Below are 18,616 nucleotides of genomic sequence, written 5' to 3'. Positions count from 1 at the left end.
CTTAGTGCTGTTCTTTAAACATGACTTGGGTCCGATGGGTCACTACTTCTGCATCCGCCTTCCAATGACTTGCTTGACCAAACCACTCTCCTTGCCTGGTCCCAGTGGACACCTTGGCATACGGGGTCACCATCCTCACTCTGTACATGGGCTAGGGCCTGATAGGCACAGCAGCAATCTTCACTGCAGCCCCACAGGGCAAATGGCTCGCAAACTTACAACCTGCACATGGGCAATGACTGATCAGTGCAGTAATGTTCACTTTTCACTTCACAGCAGCCTTCCTCTGACATACGAAGGTCGTCGACTTTTCCCAGCACATGGGCAATGACCCAATTAGTGCAGCAGCTGCCTCTCACACCTTGCTACACAAATCCAATTAACAGGATCCCCCATTGAACGTCGCTCCTTTCAGTTCTCTCTTCTTCCTCACAGGGCCCACTGGTCTTGGCAAATAGGCAGGCACTGGTGCTCCAGGCTCCAGGGGCAGATCGTCATGAAGTCCCTGGGCGATATCCCTTCACCCCCAGTCCTGGTCACAGGCAGAAGTCTTGTAGATCTTTTCCTCCTCACACGGCCTGATTGGCTGCTTGACAGTTGATCATTTTGGGGGCCTCAAGCTCCTCTTCTTGTAGTCCATTTCCAGACACCAAATGAGATTTTGAGTCTGAGTCTATGACGTTTATGGTAGGGGTCTGCTTCCTTTTGAAGTGCACTCGACTCTCCCCTTCCCTTCCTCCAGAAAGCAGACTGTCAAAGCAGGAGTGACTTCACATCTAAAAAGCCCCACAATACAGGCCATGGGTGTGGCACAGTTAGTCACAGTGATATGTGCATCAAAAGGTTACCTCAGGGCCTCAGCCCTACTGTCTATTATTCTCTTATAAGCCGGATCTCCTTCCTGAGATGTGCCCCGGCCCCTTCCCAGTGACCTCCCTCTAATCAAAGAGCAGCCTTTGAAATGTACTGAAGAGCCTGGCTCTCCCTTACTCCAGTGTGGCCCACCCAGCTTACAAGAATGCAGCAATCAACAAATTGGAATGGATCCGCTCCTTCCTCACTGACAGAATACAAAGTCAGACTATCGCAGTTCCATTCTTAACCCATGGAGCTCAACTGCGAAGTGCCACAGGGCTTTTCCCTGAGCCCCACCCTCTTCAATATCTACATTGCCCTGCCTGCAGCCATCGTCAGGAACCACGGACTCAACATTGTCTCCTATGCCGATGACACCCAGCTTATTCTCTTCATCATCAACGAACCCACATTCACCAAGACCAGCTTCCACAACAGGTTGAAGGCTGTCGCTACCTGGAGGGAGGTTAGCTGCCTTAAGCTCAACTCCGAGGAGACCAAAGTCCTCGTCCTGGGCCCCACCCCTCTGCCTGGGACGACTCCTGGTGGCCCGCAGCACTTGGAACTCCCCCCACCCACAGACCACACACACAACTTTGGCATCATCCTGGACTCCTCGCTCACTATGATGCGGGAGATCAATGCCATCTCATCAGCCTGCTTCCACACGCTATGCCTGCTCTTAAAGATCTTCAAGTGGATCCCCACTGAGTCCAAAAAGATGGTCACCCACGCACTCATCAGCAGCAGATGACTACTGCAACCCACCCTATGCTGGCATCACCCAGAAGCTCCTCAAGAAACTATAGAACATTTAGAACGCCTCCACCAGACTCATCCTCAACATCTCCCACCACAGCCACAATACCGGCCACCAGAGAGCCTTCCACCGACACAGGACCTGCGTACCTCAACACTGCCTTGCATTCCACGCACCCACCAGAGATCTCTGCTCTGCCCAGCTGACCCTGGCCACCATCCCACGCATCCACAAGACCACGGCTGGAGGAGGATCCTTCTACCTCGCAGCAAAGACCTGGAATACCCTGCCTCTCAACCTCAGGCAATCACCGTCACTGCTTTAATTCAGAAAGGAACTCAGGACCTGACTCTTCGCCTGAACCACAGTTCCTTCAATGGATCAGCAGCCCCCCTGCCAGTGCCTTGATATCCTTACGAGTGAGTAGTCACGCTCTACAAGACACTTGATTGATTGATTGCTTGATTAACAAATGTGTCTGAGGGATTCCTCTACCACCTCATGTTGTTCTGTTGTTCCTCCAGTTAGCCCTAGGTGTCACAAACATGGAACTCAAAGTCTTCCACGTATTGTACCATTCACAGGTGCCCAGCACATGTATACAGCATACACACACTGCACAGCACAACATCCTTCATGTATTGCACCTCTGCATTATCCCTGTATTGTACCATTCACAGGCAAACATACACCCAGCACAGGTAGACCACACACCCACTGCATAGCACTACACTCCAATCCAATGTAGGCCAAGGGTGAATTAAGCAGACAGCAGTGGAAATGTCAAAATGTGTGAGCCAGTAGAACTCACTCCATTGACACAGGGAAAATTGATCTGTTCACTCCTATTGATCACAACACGGTACGCTACCACCACTGTGCTTGTGCTGCTTAACACCTGGTAAAGGCATTAGCTTTTCACCACTATGAGGGTAGTGCTTTGGGTGCCTCTCCTGGATCTAAAAATACAGCAGTCTATGCGAAAGGCCTGTACCATGGGACACAGGCATGATCTATGTTCGCCCATGACCACAAAAATCAGGGTGGAGGTGCGCGTCCATTACCATGCAAGGAACTTTTCTTCCACAACATGCCCAAAATGCTGTTTTTGTTTATAAGCATACAGGTGGAGAAGTGTTTTAAAGCTGAATGGATAAATTCAAGCTGTTTTGGCAGTGTTATTTTATGCTTTTGTCCTTGAATGAGTTGCGTTATCACTTGGATTTTCCCCAGGGACTCGAATTATTAGAGTTGGTTTCTCAATACCTAGCAGAAGCAGCTTTGAAGACATGAGCTAGTTTCATCAATATTGATAGCTTTGCACACTGGGATTCAGAAAAGTTAGGCTGGATAATGCAGATGGTCAGTAAGCATGCAAACCAATCTAATCCCTCGCTAGATCCCAATATCAGGAATAATACTCATTTGAAATTCCATATCAGAGGAGGGTGTCATATTTCATTGCCTCATTTACATATTCCAGTTTTGGTGCATGGAAAGTAAACCTTCTGTGTGTCTTAGATTTCTTTAAGAGCTAAGAGAATTCCATAACAAGACTTTCATGTCCCCAGAATGCCTTGACTGGAGTGCTTTGAATAAAGGACATATTGCTGGTGTCAAGTAATGCAACTTTCCAAAATCAGTAGATGTGGTGTTCTGTACGGTTATCTATCTGAATTCAGGTGGAACCTGAAGGTTTATCATTTTTGTTTATTTCTTTTTTATGATGTGGCTGTTGTTCCTAGGTCCCTAGGAAAATCCTTTACATAATCCATTCAGAAGGATTGTTTTTGTACAGGAAGGGACACCTTCCTGCACTAAAATAATCCTTAGAGGCATATTCTTCTTTCTGTGTTGCATAATGCAGCAACATGGAAAAAGGAAGTAACAAGGAGAAATAAAGATATTCCTCCTAGTTACGCCTATCTTGGGTACGTGCACCATTGTGGCGCAGATGCAATTTTACAGGTCTCTGTAAATCAGGGATAGTGTCAAAATACAAGGGTGAATGCATGGGAATGCCCATGCGCCACTCATGTAACGCGTACCTAAAGCAAAATAATACAAACCAGTTCTTTGTGCTGCCTTGCGTTACTTTGTATTTATTAAACCGCAGAAAGTGGCTTTGCATGCCTTTGAAAATGCCCAAAATGACTTTACGTCAGGGCTGCGCTACAAAAATGATGCAACCCTGACCCAATATCATAATAAATCTGGGCCTAATGTTTTAAAAATATCTAACCTCACCCAGTCCCATAAAGCCCAAAAGCCCTTTGCCACTTAAACGCCCCAAAATCAAGCCATAATAAGGCAGCATGAGAGCAACCAAAGTGTTAATACCACTAAAGCGAATTGACAGTCAATATAATGTAAACTTAGAGATGCTACAGATTTATGACTGTAGGTCTTACTAAGTGTTCAATATAAATACTTTGTAATTTGCAGTAGAATAAACTATTTTGTCCATTGAAAATACTGTTTACTTATGTGTAACACATAGTAGAATAAGTAGAATAAAAAGACGGGAGGAAGGTGGAAACACAAAATTGCTGTGTGCGAATATAAACATTGCATCATGGTTTCATGACAATAATAAAGAGAACTGGCAGGGAATAAGACTTGCTCTAGGGACCCATTATAGTGTCGAAGCCTAGAAGCGGAGGGGAGAACACTTGTATAATAGATCATAATTATTCCCTTGGTTCAATAGAAAAATGCCATACAATATGACTTAACTTTAGGGATGTGATTAACAAGAACATATTTATTTGCTTATAGATGGATTTTTGCTTGCAAGGATGCCACAAATTAGGTCGGATTTCAAGTCTGTATTTAATCTTCATCATAATCCTTTCGTATGCCCTTTTTTGTCTGTCCACCCCTTCTGATGAGCCCCTCCTAGTTGAAATGAAGTACTCCCAGAGGAAGGGTACTTCTTTACCTGCGTTGCTCCCTGAACCCAATTAAATTGTATCCCTTCTCCTCCTGTGGGATCAGCTAACTGCTGTGAGTTATGGATGCATTGGAATATGTTCAACAAACTATGTCCAGTATTTTAAAAGTTATTTACTTGTTTCAAAAAGAATACAGACATTACACAAATAAATTGTGGAATGTCAAAAACACACAAAACAATCCACAGTGTAACTGCAAAATCAAAAGGAAACAATTAATAATATATCATGATATTAACTATGTAAAAAACAGTAGGCAAAGACTCCACAACAGCATCCTCATTATAGTCTAAAGGCAATTCTTAGGTTTCAAAGTCCTCTAGTTTCAACACTCGCTCCTTTCCCTAAGGACTTCTCTAACAATCAGGCCTAACAGATCTTTCCAGTTTCTCTAAATTCTGTTTCTTTCCCTGACTCTCTTGTACACAGTCACAGTGACTCATTTTCTCATGGTAATTAATTACCATTCTGTTAATTTAGGCACATATTGTATTGTTGTCCAAAGTCTAAGCAGGACCCTAAACCTTGCTTCGGTAGTGTAATAGAAAATAATCAATCGTTATTCTTCCCACTACTTTTTAGGATTTTTCAGAAAGAAGAAACTTTCTTGTGTGTTATTGTCCTTAGTTTTCTAATGATTTTTCATGCCTAGGTATTATCAAATAATTCTTTCTGAGGGCAAATACTGTTGGTACAGTATAAGCTACTGTAACCACAGAGATAAAGTCCAGGTTTTGGATACTATTTGCCCAGAATTTTTTTCGCTCAAAGCCTAACATTCAATATGAGATATACGTTGTGTTTTAAGTTGTAGATTGTGCCTTCAGTTTTCTCATAGTTTTGAAAAAGATGAGAGGGTAAAGATACGTGGTGGGTGGATTACAATCATATATTTTCACTGTAGCCAACTAATGTTTTATCAATAATGTCCATGCTAGAGGGTGCATTTAAACTAGCATGCTGCAAACAATAGAAAATGAATGCAAACTCGATTCCCACTCATTTTAGCTGTTGCACACTTTGAAACTTTTTTTGGAAACCTGAAGGTTGTGTACAGTTTTACTGCATTACTGACAAGGTAAAATTACATGAAATGACCCATCACTGACAGCAGCTCTCTGGTGGTAAATTGCGATTCTCCTATTACCATGACTAGAGAATCTGGATTTCATTAAAGACACGGAGGCTAACATTATGCATATTACTCTTAATGCAGTCCAAGCAGCCGCATGCATCATAAAGCAAAAAGGTTCCAGAATAGAACATTAAGAAACATATAAAAGGCATGAGCACATAACAATCAGCCTCATGCGGCTCCAAGCAGATAAGTTCCTTATTTTTTACTCGTCTCTTACTGGTTGTCTTAATTATGTCTTTAACTTGTCTTGTTGGCTAATGCCTTTTCTTATTGGTTTTTTTACTTGTGCCTTAATATGCCTTAACTTGTTTTATGCACAGATTTACTCCCTCCCCACCCTCCTTCCCTAACTCGGTCAACCGATCTCCAATTTATGGTGATTGGCTTCCGACCTTGCCTGTTTTTTCCCACTCATTATTCCTCCGTTTTTTATTTCTAATTGTTTGCCTTATCGCACACGTTCTCGCGCTGACCTCGCGCACCTCGAATCGAGCGAGCACTCATACTGGCTCCAGTCTTACCGTCTACCCGCCCGATTCCCTTTCCTTGGGATCGTGTTGCGAGGCGCCCGATTTCCCTTCTCTGGGGATCGCACTGCGAAGCTCAACACCCTCCCCTCAGATGCCTCCTTTTTTTCTGAACAAAATTTGAGGAAAGGACCTTGGCGGAGCGCTCGCAGTGTCGCCGCGTTTCCAAGACGCTTTTCTCGAGTATCCAATGCCCGCCTCCTAGCAACGAGCCGGAGTTGATCACTCTTGAGAACACACAGTTGCTCGGCTCCACGATCAGCTGACTGTGCATCGGACGCCTGCTATTTCACAGATTTTGACTACTCCAAGGCTCGTTTACACATTAATTGACATTTTGGCCTAGTTCCTTTTTCGTGTCTCACTCCCACTGACTTTTGCTTCATTTGGTGCTCTCTCCCACTAACTCCTTGGCGCAGTTGTCCTCCCCACATCTTTTACAATACCTAATTTCATTATTAATATCTACAAAAAATAAAAAAAAAGATTTAGTAGATCTACTTATCAAAAACACACAAAAAATATATTAAAAAAAAGGAAGAGATAAACTTAAACTTATTACCTTAATATCTATCCCTTAGACTTCCATGTCGGATATAGACTCGGATGAGGCTAGCGCCCCCATCCCTAATATGGAGAATGAGGCAATCAAAAGCATGATTCGTAATGAAATGAGATCCTGTATGTTGACAACATTATCTAAGGTTATGGCATCAAAGAGATCACTCCCTTCTGAGGAGGATGATATTGTTGAAGTCCAACATACCCTACCTGATGATGATCTCATTGAAGGAAGGGGAAAGAGAATTAAAAAGATTAAAAATATCGATTGTATCCCCAAGAGCACTATGGGAGGTCCCAGCACCTCAACTTTCATAGGAGGTCCTTGCACCTCAAACACATCGGGTGTCCTTGGCGGCACGACTTTTAAAGGTGTCCTCAGCGGCACAAATTATCGAAGTGCTCAAATTAATGATCTCCAATTGTAATGGTAGGCTCCAGTTTTGTAATGAAATCTGATGTCAATAAGTAAGCCAACATTCACTGTTTCCCTTTGTTCAACTGCTTAAGACTGAGGACTAGTTAACAATGAGATTTTTTAAAGTAACAAGTATGCTGTCTACATTTGCAGCTGACATCCTAGCCATTCACAGAGAATCAAAAGAATATATAGGGTGGGAATTCTGCCGGCATAAAAGTGAGGTACCTCAGTATGGCTGTGCAACAATATTGAGTCAAATATATCGATTGCACAATATTGTCAAAGTAAGTAGACTTGGAGTTAAAGTAGTAATTCTACACTTTACTACATATGCTTACCTTGACGATAGTGCGCGGGTTAGTATCTTGCAGTCTTTATTGTTGCCAATCAATATTTTTGTATTTAATACTTGAAATAAAATGTGGGGTAAACTGCAAAGAAGGATATATATTACCAACGAACTTACTTTTGCATTTTGACTAGCCCACGAATGGCCACAATCTTCCACATATTGGAAACTACTCTGGCCCACATTCAGTAAATTTAGACCTTAAATTAGGAACGTAAACCTAGCGAACTTGAAAATTGTTCTTTACAAATTTAAAGCCCAAATTAGCTCTTTACCTTAAATGACACATTGGTTGATGATTCTTTCAAAATGCTCTCAGAGAGAAGTAGTGTAGAAACGTACTGTGACTCTGGAGGCTCTCACAAGAAAATAATAGATTATATTTCCAAGGACATGAAAAACAGAATAATTATCTGGTGTAATACAATGGTAGTTGGTGGTCTGAGCAAGAGAAACATAGCAGTTCAATTCAAATGACATAATTTTAGCGAAACTAACTTAACATTGTACATTTAGGAAGGTATTTATTTTTGCATTCTTGTAAAGTGCACTCCAGCACAAGAGATCAATGTGTTGTACTTATGAACAGCAGACATGATTGGCATCATTACAAGTAACAAAAACATAGGTGATAAATACGTGTGAACAACAGACAATTATCTAGGTTATATAGCATCATGGAACAGAAGGAACTTTGAAGCAGGAGAAGGAAGACAGTGTCATAGTATGACCAGGGAGAACCAAAGTAAGAAGTCAGTGGAATAGAATAGGGAAGATTAGGGTGGAAAGAGAGGGAGGAAGGAGCGAACAGGTGCCATGAGACAAGAGTACATAGAGATGTTGGTAAACTAAGATGTATACAGGCTTCAGGGGTACATTAGTGTGTCCAGAAAGGGAGCAGATAAAATCTAAAGGGCGGTTAATGGAACAGAAATCTAGGGTGAAATGGAAGTTGAGGAAGAAGGGGGAAAAGTATTAATTAAAGAATAAATGTGAGCTTCATAATGGATTTAATCATTCAACAGAAAGTGCTGGAAACGTGTATAAATAAACCAAGCTCAAATAAAAAGTGTGCACGAGTCTTAATTATTGTTTTTGTAGTGTGATCTAATTCCTTACACAGTCTGATTTTCGTTTCTAGTCTATACTTGACCATGCCACACATGATTGGGGAGTCAAAGTGGATCGTGTGGAAATCAGAGATGTTCGCCTCCCCATGCAGATGCAGAGGGCTATGGCCGCGGAAGCAGAAGCTACTCGTGAGGCTCGAGCCAAGGTAAATGTTATAGCATCATAGCATGAGGCTAATGTATCATTTAGTGGCCGAGGTACTGTACGCTGAAGCCAGTTTAAATATTTTGGTTACCAGAGGTGTGGAATTTCTATTGTCCAATGCCCAGGACATATTGTTTGCATACAATGTCAAGTATTCATGTTAATTTTGTCCACTGAACAAGTAGGTTCAAATCAATGTTGCACACACCCTTTGACTTCCAGTTTTTGTTTCCAATTTCTTTTATTAGTACAGTTTTATATATTTGGCCTTAGCATTGTTACAATAACAGTCATGAATGTGCCCATTGGGTACTAACAGTATACATCAATTGTTCAGTATGCACAGACACCCAAATACAGTCATGCCAGTGTTGTTCCGGCTCTAGCCCCCTCTGCATGCTGCAGGGACACATAGGTTCTATAGTCAAACCTACCCTGCCCCGTCACAGTCACTGTATAGTCAAGCCTTAATATGCTACACAGAGCTTCAAGCCGGTGTCAGCCACTGTTCTAATTTCACCCTAATTTCTAGCTCTCAGATAACTTCTTCCTTCATATGGGTCTATTTAACCCCATACACCATTTTGATGTGGTGGCCTCATTTCACCACCTTGAATGCATCCCACTGAACTGTTCCACATGTTGCTATAGCCTCTTTAAAGTAATGGTGACAGTGGGTTGTGATTAGATAGCGTGGAGCCTATATATTTTGTGACCTACACCGTAATGGCCACCTCAGCAGTGTAAAAGAACATAGCAATCTTGGTATGTAACTCATGGACCCCAGAATAAAGAGTCTTCCGAAGCCCCTGTGTTTAACCCTCCATATGTCCGTTGCCTGATTATTAGTCGCTCATTGCTGTAACTGTTTAGAAATTGTGATTGATTTTGCCCATCTCAGTTTTACTGTGGATCTATCTATTTCACACTCTAGTACAACATTAAAATCCCTACCCCGAATTCAGGGAGCTTGAGTATTTCTGATTAGAGCCGGTGTGGCCTGTGGAATGTAGCTTGGGAGCGTAAGATCTAACTAGTGTCGGAGCTCCTCCATCCAGTTCCCCCTCAACCACCACATATATCTCTATGGTGGACTGCTTAAAAACAAACGAGTCCCCAGAGCCACACAGATCTGCAAACTTCTAGAAAATCCTGAATATGTAGTCCCCACAGCTGTTCCTCTCCAATGCGTTTGGAGTTTTGGGAACTTCCCTTGTGTGAAGTGTATTTCTTGTAAGCTAGCAAAGTTAACCTGCTGATGCTTGATGTAGCCATAGTGACAATACCTTTTAACATGAGTGGCCATGCTTCAGGTGTGCCAGTTCAACATGTACCTATTCAGTTTTCAACCCAAATCCCTTACCTTTGCAAAACAGTAGCCAAATCTTTTCCCCAAACACCCTCAAATCAGTTATTCACCTTCGGCTGGATTGCGGTATATGCACCAACTGTCCGAATGACCTTTAAATAACTTCCAAGCTCCACATCCCTAGCAGAGGCAGCAAAATATGCTAACCAACAACACAACAACAAAACTTGCAAAAACATTCCAACAGGAGTGCGGGGTACATGATGCAAGGAATCCATAAATTGATAATAAACACTTCTCAGCCTGCAGCCCTCTGCCACTGCCCACCCCCGGTCCTACCTCCACCCCAATATTTTGCCAGGCACCCCTAGTCCCATCAGAGGTCACAAACAGAAAAACCATAATAGTGCCAGATCAGAAGTCATCAGGGTGAGTTCGGGACCCCGCCTCAATTCTATTTCGATTTCCTCGGGTATATCCATCTCTGATTCTTCCATAGTCTCTGGTTCAGTTCTGGGGGATCTTGGTTTGTGGCTCCTGTGCTATTTCACCTCCACTAGCAGAAGTGCCCTTTCTTGTGCCAAATATTCTGTAGATGGTGTGATGTGCATTCTTCTGTTATTCTGCCTCCTGTGAGTTCTCCAACCGTCTTCAGATGCTAATCGGTTTACAAGTCTAGCTTTCCCTCTGTCCTCCAGCCCTGACCATGCCTCATGTGGTGTGCATAGAAAAAAGGCACTGTCATCAATTACGAAAACAAGCTTAACTGAAAACATCAGGGCGTAGCAAATATTTAGTTGAGGGAGTTGTGTTTTTTACTGTGAAAAATAATCTCCTTCCTCTCTGTGTCATTAGCATAGTCAGGGTATATATTTACTTTACTTTTTCCAGCATCCAGGGATCCTTTTGCTTGCCACTTGTAATATGTGATCCCTGTCATGATAAACAGCCTCACCACACGTGACCTGGGAGGGGCGCCTGGTGGAGGGGGTCTATTGGGAACCTTAAGTGCACACTCTACTGAAAAGAACGTCAAATGTTTTCTCCTCAGTACTGTAGCGGAGATCCATTCTTCCAAAACGTGTTCCATACTCTGCCCCTCAGTGCGCTTTGGCAACCCTACTATTCGGAATTTGTTGTGGTGGGATCTTCCTTCTGTGTCATGTACCTTCATTCTAAGGAATCACTTTAAGCTGTGCTTATATCTCTGTTATTGTGGGGCGCACCATCGCCAGAGTGGACCAGTTATTCTCAACTCTCTCCTTCAGCTTTTTATGGTTGGCTCTCAGTAAGCCGATGTCTACCCCAACCCGTTCATTTTTGGCTTCAGTGCATTTTTGATGTCCATTAAGGATCTCAGCAAACTTGACTGTGTGTTCAAGCAAAGGTTCCTCCATAGTAACAGTCTCACTCTCCAGGTCATAGTTATTCTGGAACCTCCAGGTCACCGGACTGTTCTAGTGATTTTTTGGCTCCATCTTTTATGAGGGCTAAGTCTGTACTACCCAGAATGCCCAGTCACAGCCACACAAAGTGGAAAGAGCCCAATATCAATTACAATTATAAAGACCCAGCATTCACACTTGTAGGCATAGGATGCCCGAGTACTACCATCCGAATCCTGTGTAATCATTTGGGCCCCAGAGTGTCACTACCAAGTATGATGCACCATTCAGGACTCGTTTTACTTAGCCTCTATCATCCTTTGTCAGGAGGATAATGACATCCTATGGGCTCCCACGAACCAGCTCAGACCTCAAGAGGCTCCGGATGGGATCATCACACCTCAACTGATCGGTATCCTTTGTTTATATTCGGGTGGATCAGTGCAGAATCCGATCATTCATTCCCTCAAAAAGTGGGGACACCAGTAACCACTTGTTTCACTGCACATATTTTCTCTGTCGGTCGCACAGCATCACCAGGACACCAACACTTCATGTCCTTCATGGTATAGCAGGGGCATTCCTCTCTGTATTCTGCAAGTAGCCGCAGTTAGGCTGATGCAGGGCCCTCTAGGCTTTTTTCCCAGGGTGTGGAGGCACCCACTCACACCAATGTCAGTACTCACTCCTTTCCACTGCCTGAAGAGGGGAGATCTGCCAGAAGTCTTCACCTCCATTATGCATTGTCTGAAGATGGGGGGCGGAGGAGCACCCACCATTAATCTCTCCAGATGTGCCCTGGGATGGGCTTCTACTCAGACAATTCACCGCTAGTCTTCTTGTGGGGTGTTGCCATCTCTGCACCGCTCATTCCTGCCCCTGGCCCCCATCCTGATTTGAAGCACAGGGGAACTGCACACCACCAGCCGGGCAGGGATAATCCAGACTGCAGGTCTCAGACTTGCCTTGTCGCACCTGCTGCTCTCCCACCATTTCGGGTCTGCTCATGTCTCCAAATCTCTTCCACTTCAACCTCCCCCCATCCAGGTTGGCACTCGCACACCCTCACAGGAGCTAGAGGGGAGGGAAGAGCTACAGCTACAGGATATTAAACTGGGCAGACCACGCAGTGCTCACTAAAATGCAACAGCAGGCATTTTCACCATGCTGCCCTTTCACCTCTAGTTTAAAGTGCCACAGTGTGGATATCGAAATGAGTGTGGGTATGCTGCTAAGACGAAATATGCAGTCATTTCTGTGGCATTCAAAATGGTATATAGAGTACATTCATGGAAATCCTTTACTGTTAGGAAAGCTATATAGGAAATGAAGTGAGCTTGTAAACTGACCTTGCTCTGCTGGCAGTTGTTTCAATATAGAAAATTACAAGTTTATTAAATATAACAATTATGTGGCTAGTTATAATGCTACCAAAATATAAACAAGATTGGTGATTTTATTTTGAAAGTAATGTGCTCAAAAATGTTTGTAATTTAAAAAAAAAGGACAAAGGTTGCAGATGGTTTTGATTTTTTGCTTTCAGAATAGAAGGTATAAAAAAAATGCAACTTGACAAGAAGCAGATGAAGGTTACAGAAAGTTCTGCTAAATTAGTGTGCAAGTTTTAAGGATAAAATTAATTAGTCTTACTCTAAGGCATCGTTCGAAAGATGCATGCCAATATTTAAGATAATAATAATAAAAAAGGAGTATCAGCATAAAATCATTCTGAAAAGCATTTGAAAAATTAGATTAGGATGGCTATTCTTAATAAAGTCAGAAAACTGTCCCTGTTAGTCTGTAAGCTTGCATGGGTAAAAAGTTATGACTTTAAGGAATTCACAAAAATTAGCAGAAGTAGGCCTGGAAATCAGCAACATTTTCAGGTTTCCAAGCATACTCCTACCAAACTGTTGTGAATTCAGTTTCTGCTGGAGCAAATATACAAACGTAGTTTTTGTCATGTAAAATCTGCTGCAAAATTACAAATTAATTTATTTAAACTTTAATCTAGTTTCCTTTTCTTCAGAAGCAAAATAATTCCCCTTTCTCCATTCTCTACCCCGCATCTTGTTTGGGAGGTCCCTCCCACCCTGGAAAAGGTTTTACTCCTGCCCTTTCCAGGAGTATTTTTCAAACCTTTTCCGGTGTGAAAAGGATATTATTTGTTTAAAGATATCGGTGAAAGTTTTGTAACTACTATTTTCTCAACAAGGCTGGACAGTGTTCCAGCGCTCTGGGCCAACCCTCTTACCATTCATCCTCAGATGGACCTTTTGTAGGCGTAACCGTATTAGACAAACAAGTTCAGTCACAGCAATACAAAAGATCAATAGCAAGATCTGGTCCTCAGAGAAGGGATTCTGGTCCTCTCTTGTATACATAAGTAAAATCTAGAAATGTCTATGTCAAAGTCCAAACTAAGGAGGATGGTTTAAACCCTAACAGATCTCAAACTTCGGAGAAATGCAAAAAATAGAAAAATTATGGAAAAGTATGTGAAGTTAGAGAAGGTGTCAGCATTGCAGAAGCTCTTACAAGAGTCTTCTTGAGTCACGGGAATTTTGAGTATTAGCCTAAGCCACACTCAGTATGACTCAAAGGGAATAGGCATAGAGGTCTAAACCTCTTAAAGTCCAAGGAAAAGTGGCAAACTGCCCACCAATATGGAGGCAGCTAACAGCCTCCTCCATGGTTGGATCACACACGCCTTAGACAGCTGTATGCCAGCAAAGCAAACACAAAGTAATAGAACTCAGGCCAACCCTTGGTTCAGTAAATCTTTGACCTTAGTTAAGAAAAACTGCAAGGTCCTAGAACGTGCTTGGAGATGCTCCTATGAGCCCACAGCTAAAATGTGATACAGAGAGCCTATCAAGTCATGCAACAAACAAATTTGGAAGTCAAGAGCTGAATATTTTGCGGACAAAATAAAAAACAGTAATAACCCCTCTAAAATTATTTTCTCCCTCCTGAAGGGCTTGATGAATTAGCCAAATATTTTATTAGGAAAATAGAACAGATCTATGAGAATTTTGGGTCGGACATTAAGCACTGCCCCTCGGAGCTGCCTATTAGCCATCCTCCCACACTCCTACATGCCTTACCCATTCTGTCCTTTGAAGACCTTCTGATTCTCTGCAATAAAAGTAAAATCCGGTTCTCCTGATGACCCACATAGGCTCAACCTTTTTCTTAAGTTTCAGGATTGTCTGCTCCCTGCCTGGGATTGATTAATCTGTCACGATCGTCAGCCTCAGTACCAGCTATGTGAAACATGCTAAAGTTATTCCTTTACTAAAAAAGCCCATATTGGATGCTTCCAAGCCTGAAAATTTCCACCCCATCCCTCTTCTACCTTTTCTGGCCAAAATCACTGAATCACATATTGATGCTATTCTAGCTAATTTTCTGGGGGCTAATCAGATCTTGGCCTCTTCTCAAAATGGCTTCAGTGCTCAACACCGCACCGAATCCGCACTGCTAGCGGTCACAGAGCACCTGTGCGACACCTTGGACAAGGGAGAATCCTCCTCCTTGATTATGCTTGATCTGAGTGTCGCGTTTGACACTGTTTCACATGAGATACTGCTGCATCGTCTTCAGGAAATCGGCATTGGGGAAGCGGCACTGACTTGGTTCACCTCTTTTTTTTTAGTGGATAGATGTTTTCAGATTATTTCCGTTCCCTATCAGTCTCAGATGCAAAAGCTATACTATGGGGTCCCCCAGGGCTCCGCTTTGAGTCCTACCTTATTCAATATTTATATTCTCCCTTTAGCCCAGACATCAAAATCACGTAATACCACGTTAGTATCCTATGCTGGCGATACAAATTGATGGTCTCCTTTGCTAATAACTCTACGCAGTACTTAGTCAAATTCCAAGAGGACATGAAGGCCATTGCCCAGTGGATGACTGCAAATTGCCTTTAGCTCAGTTCCAGGAAATCTAAAATCCCTCTCTTAGGGAGAGATTCCCATATGTGGAGCGAGCACTGGTGGCCTTGCGTACTAGGTTTACCCCCGCAGCCCAAAATAGCAGTATGGAATCTTGGTGTCTGGGTCAACAATGCTCTGTCTTTTGAAGCCCAAGCAAAATTGGTGGTAGGCTTTTGCTTTGGACTCCTATGTGGTTTAAAACCCATTCTGGTATTCTTTGACTCACACACTCTCCAGATGATTGTCCAGTCTACCATACTCTCTAGGCTGGATTACTGCAATGTGCGGTTTTCGGGTTCCAATAAGACAGCGATAAAAAGACTTCAGATAGCCCAGAATGCTGCAGCTCAGCTTTTATTCACCCTTCCTAAATCAAGTTCTATCTCTGGCTTTATCCATAGGTTGCACTGGCTCCCAGTGGAGCAAAAAATTCATTTTAAAACCATATGTATCACCCACAAAAATCTAACTCATCAGGGTCCCCCAGTTCAGCCAATCTGCTCAATCCTTATGTCCCCCCCCCAGCCTTGGGGTCTGCTAAGCTACATTTAGCTCATGTCCCTCGGGTGAGAAGAGTGAGGGCAGGAGGCTGCTCTATCTCTGCAAAAGCCCTTCGCCCTATGGATTACGCTACCTCTGTCTATTAGGGCTTTCAAAAGGGGCATGAAGACTTGGTTGTTCTCGATCTAGTCCTCTGCTCCTTTCGCTGTTTCATCTCCGTGGACTAGGGCTGGGGTGCCCAGTTGCTAGGGCAGCCATGCACTTTACAAATATTTTAACATAACATTACTCTCAGACAGTATGGACTCCAATTGGATGTATGTCGTTACAACGCACACTTTTACAATGCATGCACTTACAACGCATTTTTTACAACGCAACATCCACTACAACGCATTCCATTACATAGCATGACACTACAACGCATGTTTAAAAACTACCTTTACAACGCATTCCATTACATCGCATACTACCTTTACAACGCATACCATTACAACGCATAGTATAGGGGTAAAAATTACTATTCTAACTCCAGGGGGTGCAACAGTAGGGTAAGTGTTGGATTGCGTTGTAATGGTATGCGTTGTAAAGGTAGTATGCGATGTAATGGAATGCGTTGTAAAGGTAGTTTTTAAACATGCGTTGTAGTGTCATGCTATGTAATGGAATGCGTTGTAGTGGATGTTGCGTTGTAAAAATTTAGTTGTAAGTGTAGTGCGTTGTAACAGTTGCGTTGTAAAGGTTGTTCACCACTCCAATTATTTGCACCAAAATCACTCGGGTACCGCCCCTCAGATCACATCATCAGGGTTTCTGTTGTAGCTTCTCCTTTAAGTGGTAGTTCTGTCATAGAATGTGATGACATGGGTTAGAGTGTATAAGGGACTGAAGGGACAGTTGGAGCTGAAGCCTGCTGTCATCGCTGTGTATTTGGTGGGTGTTGGAAATAAACACTTCAAAGAGTCTTCGTGTGAATCCTCTTTATAATACTGGCGACGATTTAGAGGAAACACCCACCAAGGAACCCAGCGTGCCCCTGAAGAGCGTGAGAAGGAAAAGAGAAAGGTCTGTCTTTAATCCTTTTCGGAGTTGGAGGGCTGCCTGCGTTATTTTTTTTTCTTCTTGAGAAAAGAATTAAGATTGGCAAATATATATTTTGTGAGGCTGGATTCATTTTTTTTTTAGAAATTAGCCTCATCGTTTTATAAACACGCATTGTTTAAACAGAAGCGCGAGGTGAAATACACACGCGTTAGTAGAGCGCGAGATGACAGCAGCTTGCTCGTGAAGCATTAGCAAACAAAGGCGAAGGAAGTCAGCGCGTGAGGCCTGTGAGCCAGAAAATGTTAATGGGCCGAGTCAGCTTGGAATTTGGAATCTGAACAAACAAGGTGAAGAAGTCCGCGCGTGTGGCCATTATGATAATGAGCAGCTGTGCAAAGAATGCGGATGACTCATACACTCGTTTAATGTTTTAGAGTGTTTCAGTGCTGGAAGTCATCGTAAACAGAGACAGAGGAAATATAGTGTGAAGCCTTTATTCATCAAAGGATTGTGTGCTGGCTCAACGTTTAAAAGCGTTTCACAAGGAAATAATGGAGCGTGAAGAGTACATTATATAATGTTGGTTCCTGATGCAAATTCTGTGGAATTCAGGAAGGATTGAAATTGGCACCATTCTTGTTTTTTTTTTTCTCTCTTCATTTAAATTATTGGTGATGAGATTACGAGAGTGCAAGTAACTTTAAACATAAATCTTTTCACAATCTCATCATTTCATGTCTAGAAAGTGCTAGTTGAGGAAATTCACCCAAAAAAAAAAAAGGGGAATTTGTCGACAAGTTTAGTTATACCACAGAAGTCCTGCATGAAAAAAAATATTTCAAACCTATTACTTTCAACAGAGATTATATAGTTCGGGGAACAAAGAACCTCAGTTCCAAAACATCCAGACATGGCGTCGGCAAGCGGCATGAGTCAACCACCACAGTTCTTAAGTGAACGAGGTGAACCTGTACTTCCCTGGAAAAAATGGAAACCACGTTTTGACTCGATATTTATTGGCAATTGGTGTTGAAAAGTTTTCTGCAATTAGGAAACAAGCCATACTACTTCACAACCTGGGTACAGAAGGAAGGAATATTTACGACAGTCTAGATCCTATACCAATAGGCAGAGGTGCAGGTGAACCTAATGATGTGTATGAAATGACTCTATTGCAATTGCAGAGTCATTTTGGACCTCGTATAAATGTGGTTATAGAAAGACACAAATTTTTCATGTGTGTGCAAGCCAAAGGAGAGAGGGTAGGGAACTATGTTGCAGCGTTAAAGTCTTTGGCACAGACTTGCGAGTTTGAACAATTATCTGACTCTCTCATCCGTGATCAACTGGTACGATGCACCAATGATCCAAAAGTCCAGGAAAAATTACTATAAAAAAACCCCAATCTTAAAGACGCCATTATGATTGTGGAAAGTATTGAACACACTTCTTTTTGGGTCAAAGAGATGCGAAGTGGCACATCTTCCTCTGTTCCTATGTCCAGTGTCAATAAAGTGGACCAAGAAGGCGCGTCATGCGAAACACCTGTTGCACTGGTTGGTAAAGCAAATACCAATCAAGATAAGCCTGCCATTA

At 42.7% G+C, this 18,616-nt stretch overlaps 1 protein-coding gene across 1 annotated transcript in view; it reads left to right on the top strand.

Annotated features, from left to right (window-relative positions):
* Positions 1-18,616, top strand: part of STOML3 (stomatin like 3) — a 111,997-nt gene that overhangs the window by 79,330 nt on the left and 14,051 nt on the right. The window contains exon 7 of the mRNA XM_085621761.1: positions 8,707-8,841. Within this exon, the coding sequence (XP_085477887.1) occupies positions 8,707-8,841 (135 nt within the window). The remainder of the gene's footprint in view (positions 1-8,706; positions 8,842-18,616) is intronic.

Source organism: Triturus cristatus, chromosome 8 (genome assembly GCF_964204655.1).
Source record: "Triturus cristatus chromosome 8, aTriCri1.1, whole genome shotgun sequence".
Taxonomy (NCBI): Eukaryota; Metazoa; Chordata; class Amphibia; order Caudata; family Salamandridae; genus Triturus; species Triturus cristatus.
This window is presented reverse-complemented; position numbering and strand designations above follow the sequence as displayed.